This window comes from Merops nubicus, unplaced genomic scaffold (genome assembly GCF_000691845.1).
Source record: "Merops nubicus isolate BGI_N331 unplaced genomic scaffold, ASM69184v1 scaffold1893, whole genome shotgun sequence".
Lineage (NCBI taxonomy): Eukaryota > Metazoa > Chordata > Aves > Coraciiformes > Meropidae > Merops > Merops nubicus.
Window position 1 is genome coordinate 7,330 of NW_008599353.1, and position 9,533 is coordinate 16,862.

At 38.9% G+C, this 9,533-nt stretch overlaps 1 protein-coding gene across 1 annotated transcript in view; it reads right to left on the reverse strand.

Moving 5' to 3' along the window:
* PRMT3 (protein arginine methyltransferase 3) overlaps positions 1 to 9,533 on the reverse strand; it is a gene marked incomplete at both ends in the record, with an annotated part of 39,004 nt that overhangs the window by 7,094 nt on the left and 22,377 nt on the right. The window contains 2 exons of the mRNA XM_008937327.1: positions 3,459 to 3,545; positions 6,360 to 6,547. Of these exons, the coding sequence (XP_008935575.1) occupies positions 3,459 to 3,545; positions 6,360 to 6,547 (275 nt within the window). The remainder of the gene's footprint in view (positions 1 to 3,458; positions 3,546 to 6,359; positions 6,548 to 9,533) is intronic.

Genomic DNA, 9,533 nt, shown 5'->3' on the forward strand with positions numbered 1-9,533 from the left:
AAGGAAAAAAAAGCTCTGTTCTTAACTCTCTCCTAAGTGAAGCTTTCCCACAGTCTTTATGAAATCCTCACAGAAGCATTTACCAGAACAATTTACAACAACACAAAGTATGGGGGAATTAAAAGGTCAGTTTCTCTGTTGAGACTGAAAATAAACACAATTTCAAACAGCAGCTACTAAAGGCATAAAAAAAAAAAAAAAAAATGAGGAAAAACTAAGGTCAGGTTTTACAGGTATTTAACCTGAAATGGGAAGTGCATCTTCTCCTGCCTGAGGACTCCTGAGGGTGTTCCAAGTCATCATCAAAGCAGATGTGGTAATGAGCTGGTAAAGAGACTACATTATGGCCCCAATTCCTGTCAGCTTTTACAGCATACTGTCCTTGCCACCCCAGACATGCAAACAGGCTGATGGAAGGAAGCACCATACCCAACATGGCTCATGGCTCCAGAACTGCCAGCTGCAAGTTGAGCTCTGCAGCAATTACCACTGTGTTGCACACTCCCCTGAGTGCACAACTCTTTCTCTGAGAACTTGCTAAATGACTTGCCATCAGTCCTGAACTTCTGCAAAACCAAGTTTAACAACAGCAACCACGTGTTGTATGCTGCTGACATCTCCACAGGAGAACATCTACTCTGTACCCCTGCCATGCAGCATGGAAACCCCCTCCCAGGCAGTGCTGGTGGCAACACCGGCCTGAAGATAGCTTGGCCATTGATGGCAATGCTACAAATCTCTTCTCACACTTTTATGGCACAGAAAGGTTGAGAAAAACCTGCTTGGAAATGAACTTCAGGTTGTGAGCTACAAAAGCCTGATATATGCAAGCACATAAGGATGGATTTGCCAATTCTTATTTTTGTGAAATGTTTTTTGTAAAAGAATAAATTTTCGTATTTAAGAAACAAACATTTTCCATCAGAACAATTGAACATTGTTCTGATGCTCAAACATCAGAACAGATAAGTACAAAAAGCTGTAATTTTGGGTAACAGAAGTAGTTTTATACTTCTGTGCAAAAAAAGAAAAGAAAAGCCATCAGAAAAACAAAACATAGATGCAAAGAAGGAATAACAGCAAATGTTATTTTTGAAGGGAAAATTGCAATCTTAAACCATCTCCTCAAAAATTCTCAATATAAATTATGGACTTTTATTGTTCATTTACTGCAAGGTTAGGCAGCCCGATATGATGGATGAACTGTCAACCCCCAACTAAACTTCTACAATCCATCACAGAAAGAGTGGAAATTTCACTCAGTGTCAATAAACCTAAATGATGAAGTGCAAAATACTTTACAGAGTTCTGATCATTTTTTAGAACACCTGCATTCACCACAAAATTTCAGAAACACTGCTGTTCCCCTACCTCCCTCCCCTGCTCCCTGCAAGTCATGAAATGCAGGTGTACATCTTGATTTATAAGTCAATGATACCATAGAATCACAGAACAGAAATGAAGTTTTTGTAAAGGTCTAGTGCTAGGGGAATGGTTTACAAAATAAGCTATTTTACTCTACCCAAACACCAAAAAGATAATGAAGATTTTGTAAAGATTTCTGTTTAACTAACCAATTATTCGAAAGTAGCCACATCATGGAAACTAACCCAGGGCTGCACTGGAGCTTGGTCTGAAATCAAGACTGCCCCTGCCCTGAGGAAATTAGAATTATTCTATGATTCCATGACAAATAAAACCAAAAGGTTTCTTTTGAGAATGCACAATAAAATATATAGCTTTCCATTTACTAAAAACCAAGAGGTTCTTGTATCTTTACTTAATTTGATGACCTATCATTGTATCTTAAAAATTAGCTACCAAATCCTCCTTTTCTTGATTCTGTGATGTGCTGTGACTTAAAGCTAAGACTGAAACTCCCAGCACCAGTATCACAATAGACTAGTCTAAAAAACCATTGGTTTTTACTACCAATCTCAGAGCCTAACACAAACTTTTGAAGTTGGTGAAGGTATTTTAATAAATTTGTAGACAGCATTTATGATCAGTTGAGTGTAAAAGCAACAATAAAATCTGTACAAATCAAGTAACCCTGCTTTGGCTTGCCATTTAGTGTTTAACAACTCAATGCATGGCTTTGATCTAAGCCTCCATCAGACTTCTCTCATCTGAAGTTCGTTTTCCCAACTTCACTTCCTAATGGTAACACTACAAAAATCCTTCTATTTGATTTTTAATTCCTTATTCCAGCAAAGCAAGCTGAGCATCATAACTAAGCCAAATCCAAAAGGCATTCTCATGTAGGTACCAATGTAAACACTTTGACCTATTCCTGTTGGAATACCCTATTTGTTTTACCTTGAAACACATTCTTAACACCTTTAGTTCACAAGTCACTCACACCCTTGCATGAAGTATATCAAATAAAAATATTTAGGTATCTTCCTTGACTTAACACTTCCAAAATTGGAACACAAAAACTTCATGGGCCCCACAGAAAAAAAAAAGGAGAAATATTAATCCAAAAATAAGTGTTTGTTTTCTCATAACTACCAGGTACTGAATGACCAAGACAAAAAAGAATGTGTATTTATGTAAATTCGTACTGAACAATGCAAGTGCAACTTCAAGTAAGTGCTTGAAAGATGCCCTAGTACTTTGATTTATTTCTAAAGCTCAGACTTATACTTTATTTTTCTTTTCTTTCTCTTCAAATTTACTAGTGTTTCATAGACACTAAAGCAGACTCAATTGAGTGAGATTACAGACTCAGATTTGCTGGAGATTCTTCACTCAATTTAATGCAGCACAGTCTCTAATGCTAAGGTGAATAAGCTTGTGTTTGCTGTAATTAGAATGCCCCTCCAGTCAAATTCCACAGCCTCTCTAGAATTAGTGTTCTTTTGAATATAACTTGTATGAACTCAAAGTAAAAATACTAACTTGCATACAATAAAACAGAGGCAGTAAAAATCTTAGCTATTAGATTCAGATCCTAATGATGTATTTGCTCCCCCACAGTCTTAACACATGAAGTTCACATACTTCCCTGTTTGAGAAATTGTGTTTGCCATATGAACTGCTAAACGTTTATTACATGAACTGTATGTAGCTCATATAATGGAAGTCTACCTTTCTCTTATGTATTTTGTTCTTCATTCTGTATACTGAACTCAGAAAAGCTCTTCTGATAATAATGACTGTCACAGTGGTAAGAAAATATCTGAACAGAGAACTCATTTCAGAAAATGGGCTAGAGAACAAATCAGAACAACCCCAATGCAAAGGCTCCTTATCCTTCCCTGTCCTCTGTGTCTAACACCACTACTGAAGTTTTACATCCATCTCTCTTTACTAAAAGGACTCACTTGACACCTCTGTACTGCAGAAACAAGTCTTTCAAGGCAAGGACTGATGATAAATTAAGCTTAATGAATGTGCTGTCTACTAGCCCAAGGAGATACTGACCATATATGAAGAAAGTGAAATTGCCTTACCGTACACTTTGTGCTCCTTGTAATGGTCAGGGTGAAATATGAAGAGAATTCCAGGTCTGGAGTGGATGCAGTGTTGCAGTTGATATGCTGTGGAAAGGAACAATACCCTTCTGTCAGTGCTGAATTTAAATAAAGATCTTCCCTTGGATGAAAGTTGTCCACTTGCTCCCATAATATGACAGCTTTTCTAGGGCTATGCTAACACAGCTCTCCAAAAGAGAGAGGAGACTTAGAAACCACCTAATCCTACCTGCACAGTGACAAACCACCTACAACTCTTACCCAAACACCAAAATAAACAGATACTTTGACTAGGAACAGTAAGGAACTAGATATCATAGCTCACTATGTTCAAGAAAGTTGCTCTTGATGACAGCTGCCCACTGTTAACATTAAGTAACTTTCATGGTCATCCTCACCTGTTTTATTCCTTGTTCATGTAGCCACATGGTAAACTATAGTATGAAACTGATATGGGTTAAAACTGGGCTTTTTTGATTTGCCACGTTAGTTTTGTATTGATCACAGAATGACTGAGGTTGAAAGGGACCTCTGGAGTCCTCTGGCTCCATTCCCTCCATCACCAGGCATTGATACACACCATTAAGATCTCCCTTGAGCCTTCTCTTCTCCAGACTAAACCACCCCAGCTCTTTCAGCTTCTTCCTATAGTACAGATGCTCCAGGCCCCCACCAGCTTTGTTGTCTTTCACTGGACTCACTCCAGGATGTTCATCTCACTCTTGTACTGGGGACACCAGGACTGGGCACAGTGTGCCATAAGTCATCTCCCTGGGGTACCAGAGAAGGTTCTTCCCTCTCGACTTGATGGTAACAAGCCTTCTACCTAATGCAGTACAGGAGGTTAGCTGCCTGCCTTTGCCACATAAGTGTTCGCTGCTGGCTCATGGTCAGCTTGGTGTTGATCAGGACCCCCAGATTCTTCTCTGCCAAGCTGCTTTCCAGCCAGCAGGCCTCCAGTCTCTCTTCATGTGTGGGGTTATTCTTCCCTCCCCTCTGCAGGATTTTGCAATGCCCTTTGATTGCCCTGAGCCCTTTGCACAGGACCCTGTTGGCCCATTTCTCCAGCCTGTGGAGATCCTTCTGAATGGCATCACAACTGTGTAGTGCAATCAGTATATGAAATATCAGAATGACACAACAGAGGAGAAAAAGCACGAGGCAGAGAATACCTTCACTGTTTTGATATTAACACAAAACAATGGCATCCAAGATAACAAGCTTCAGTTTTTAGCTGTTCATAAAAATTCCACCATATTTTTTCACTGCACAAAGTTCTGTAGTTTAGGTACTCAGCTGAAATGCTTTATCCAAGAACACTGAATACTGCTGAAGTTACATGTCATAGACATTATTAATTAACACCTCTCCACGCTGCCTCATCTTTCTTTATGCAACATTCTGCTTCCTGAAAAGTTACATTATAAACTATGCAAAAAAAAAAACCAAAACACACCAGCTAATTTGAGCAAGCACACTAAAATAACTTCTGTAATAATCATATGATAAATTGGTACCTTTTGAACACTTCCCTCAAAAATACAATCCATTTGTTCTGCAGAACAGCTATTGATTAAAACAATTTACCTGTAATGTCAGTACTGCTCAACTCATTAATTTTACTATTCTGTACTCCAGCAAATGAGCTCATGCACTGACTTGGGGTTATTTTAAAAACCACAATTTCCACTGAAAACAAAAGGGTATAAAACCACTAAGCACAACAGTTGTATGAAATGCTGCACGATGACAAAGTTTGGTAAGCACATGTACTTGAGTTGGACAGGGACTGGTCATGACAGTACATAGTAGTATGTGTCCCTTGTCTAATATCAGTAAAACATTTTGCTTCTGCAAATGCAACTGATAAGACTGCATTGGGCACATTTAAGTATAGTTATTATCACCACTTTCAAGGTCAACGTTCTGTTTTTCTTTGTTTGCCTAAATGCTTGATCTCGGTGCATCTCTTTATTCACTGAAGGTGGAATTTTATCTCCCTCATAATGTCAGGTTTACAAGGGATATTTCAACAGCTGAGTTGATCGCTCTGCCCTCTCCCTACTGTTAAGGATAATAGACACTTGTAAGCCTCAAGTCACACAATTACAAAATTCTTAAGGACACCTATAATTTCACTCTCGTGGGAGTCTAGTCCACCTCAGAGGATAAGACAAGACACATCTGTAATGACTTCATCATTTACAAATAAAGAAACCTGAAGTACCAGAAAAAAAGAAGCGGAGATGCACAAGACCAAAGTAGTCAGGTTAAAGGAATACCAGTCTCAGCACTTCTTATGTTTAAATTCCTGACATAACAATACTTTTAAATCTTTTCTGTAACACAATTACAGGCAAGAAAAGCTTAAATAATAACTTGCTAATAACTAATTCAAGATATACTTAAACTATGCTTCACCTGTTACTGCTTTTGTGGACAGGACAACTGACCACAGCAAGTAGTTTCTGTACTTGAAGAGACTGGAACCTGCCCCTCAGTAACAGTATCAAGTTTGGTCACAAATCAGGTAAACCCATTTTTCTCCTGTATAAAAATAGGATAGGAATGCATTTAAATAGAAATTACTTCTTTACTAAACAGGCAATTCCCATTGAAGGGCAGTAATATTTCAAAATTTAAATATGGGATGATTAGTTGACTAAGAGCTCAAAATGGGTAAAAAACCCCCACAACACTTCCAGTTTTAACACCCAGAACATTACTGCATTTCTATCATTTTGAGGATGCCAAAGTTCATATGGTTGTGTGTGGGGTTTTTTTTTTTTTGGTTGCATTGGTCTTTTTTGTTTTCCCCTCCTCTTCCATAATGAAAGGAAAACTGTGATCTTACTACCAAAAAGTTATGAGGTATGGTACCTTAATGACACAGGCTGCAGATATCAGTGTGTTTGGATCCAACACCTCCACAACAGCTTCTGGAATTACAGCCTTCTTCATGCAAGACATGTCAAAGCCATACACATCTTCCCAGAACAGTAGCTTGTCTGCGTGTTGATTCATGTCCCCCACTGCTATTAGACTAATGGTGCAAATGTCAGGATAAACTGTAAAAACAGAAAGAGATTAACGAAATTTTGTTTTCGACATGCATAAAGAGGACTTTTTAATTTTCTGTTCAAGTCATTAACATAGTAAGGGAACAAATCCAAGAACTTTTTTCAGTTCTTGGGCAAGACTTTTTCTGCTACTTTATTTGCTGGAATCCCATTTGTCTACAGCAGAGACTAGACATTGGAACTCATTTTTCCACATTACTCTGGTCACAGTATTTCCTGTTCATGACAAAGTATCTTTGTAGTTGAATCCCACTGCCAGGAAATAACTGGATACTCAATGTCTGAAGAAAGTAATTTGGAACATCCTATTTTGGCTTCTATACAGATGTACTCAATAACACAGACAGACACAAAGGAAAATACAGGTTAGTGCTTTGCAATAACAAGAAAAAAAATCTATGGAAAGACCGTATGAAGAGAAGAATTATTCTTACTCAAGAGTTTTACACCTGTTTCTTATCAGCTCTGGCTGGTACTTGCCTTAAAACCTGAAGAATTATTTCTGGGTATTGGAAAAGAATATCCACACTTCCATCTTCATCTGAAGACCATGAAAGTGACCCAACAGACAGAAGAGAACTTCCTCATTGATTCTCACCACAGTCCTAGGGTGACAACTATCAATTCTTACAATACCCTCACACTTGTGCTTTCCTTTCTCCCAACATTATGTTCAGAACGAGTACCTAGTAACAGCTTTTTCCAAGTCAATGGAAAAGGCACAAAGAATAGCTGCTATGAACACGGCTGTCTATAGCACTATCAAAGAGCATGAGAAGCTCCATTTCTATTTAGCTAGGTTTGTTTTCAGAAAAATTATCTTTTCTTTTTTAAAGCTTTTAATGCCATATATTGAATTCTTGATCCAGCTTCAGAGCATGTCTACTAATAAACACTTGATTTTATTTTTTATTTATATATGAATATGGCAGTGTTAATAAAACTGAAACTAAGTTTCTCTTCTTGTCCCCAAAATCTGATGAACTGTAAAATTAATTTTTTTCTTCAGCTCTGCTTGAAATTGTAGCTGATCAAAATGAGTATGGAGAACTCATCGGTACAGCACGGTGAGCCAGAAAAGCACTATTTTTCTTCCTGCAAAATACTGAAGATAGAAATAGCAAATTGAAATTAGACCTTTTATATAGTGAAAGTAGATTTTGCCTAAAGGAAATAATCTTATTAATAATAAAGAAGAGTCTTCTCTAATGCAGTGATTTTATTGTTTCATATGACGACAATAAAGTACACAACCACCTCTACCTTTGGAAAGACTAGTTCATACAAAATATGAACACACTGCCATTCTTCTCACCTTCTGTTTAAAACAGGATGAATAAACCGCTATCAGCAAGTTTAAACTGGATTCCCATTGGTAGGCTATTGTCATCCCTACTCTGCAGACAAGGAACTCGAAGCCGGTTTCCCCAGAAAAAGCTTGCAATTAACTCAGCACTAGAGAAGGCAGTTGGGTGAGAATCAAACCAGGAAGGCATTCAAACTGCCTTGCCTGAAACAGACTTAGGTTCCAGCACACCTGCCAGCTGGTAAACCTACACAACATCAACATCTGATGGTGGGAGTACTTGCGAGTAGTTTCTGGAGCCATCAATAAGGGATTTCTATTTCTCAAAGCTTTCATATTGCCGCTTAGTAGTGTGACAACTCCATTTTATTTGGCTTTGCCTCCCAGCATTCCAAACCTTCAAAAGTCACTACTAATGCTCCGAAAACTAAAAGAAAGTAGGGAACAGACAACAAAAGCAATTGACTACAACCTTTGAGGGACTATTTTTCAGGGAAATGATCTTCATATGGGTATGGCAAGAGGAGGGATGAAAAGAAACTTGAAATACCTAACTACAGAATATCCTTAATGGAGCGTGCTAACAACAGTGCAAATGAAAATGAAAACCACAGCAAAAAGTGATCAGCTGTTTTATAACCTTTCTTCCTCAGACTAGCCCATATTTATGGGATATTATGCTAACAAGCAAAAGTTTACCACATCTATCAAGCATGGAATATTTGAGTGGGACCATAATCAGTTTTTATATCTCTTTGTCCAGACCACAAATCCTTCAAATCAGCAGTGGACCTCATGAGCGATTATCCAAAGCACTGAAGAACAAACAAAAATGTAAATGCTAACGCTCTAATCTAATTTCTATTTTTAGCTTAGCCTGTCAATAGCAATAAAAAGCAGACTGACGGTTCAGACTCCCCCATAAGAAATCTGTGTTCCACCAACAGGGCACAGGGAAAAGACTGCAGTGATACATTAACTTCCAAATTTACAAATGGACCCACGTCCAGAAGCAAATGCTATACTGAAGTATGACTGGAAATGGAAGCATGTCATCTAAATATCAACCTAAATCATCTAAGTGCAGTAGAGTTTTTTAAATGTTTCAAAGTATCTGCCCAAAATTCCATCTATTTCACTCATGATCCTTGAAATCCTGGAAATCCTCTGCTCTTTCTGCAGCCCTCTAACACTTCCCTGTGGAATCCTGACAGACTTGTCTTTTTTTCCTGATTAAGGCTATAATTTAATATTTCTTCCTTCTCACAAGTGAGGTGAACAAAATGCTGATTGGACAGAAGCACACACTCCTTAAGAGCTCTCAGATTCATCGTTTTGACCATCTGTGTCCTTCTCGACTCAGTGCCCAGCAGTCATCTGTCACTGGGACGGCTCACGTGGGGAGCAGGAGACGAGGGGAAATCCTTTATCCTTGGCACTGCCTCCCACGCCTCGGGACGCTGAAGGGTAGGGCAGCAATCCTCCAGCTCTGCAGCAGTAACTCCCAGCGAGCACTGCCGTCACCCTGACGTGAACCAGCCGACAGCACCACGCTCCCAGTGACGCCCCCCCAACCCACGTCACCCCCCAGGAACCACCGCACCCGGCTATGCAGCAAGCTGCAGTCGGGCCAGCGACGCCTCAGACAAACAGATGGGTCCTGGGCAG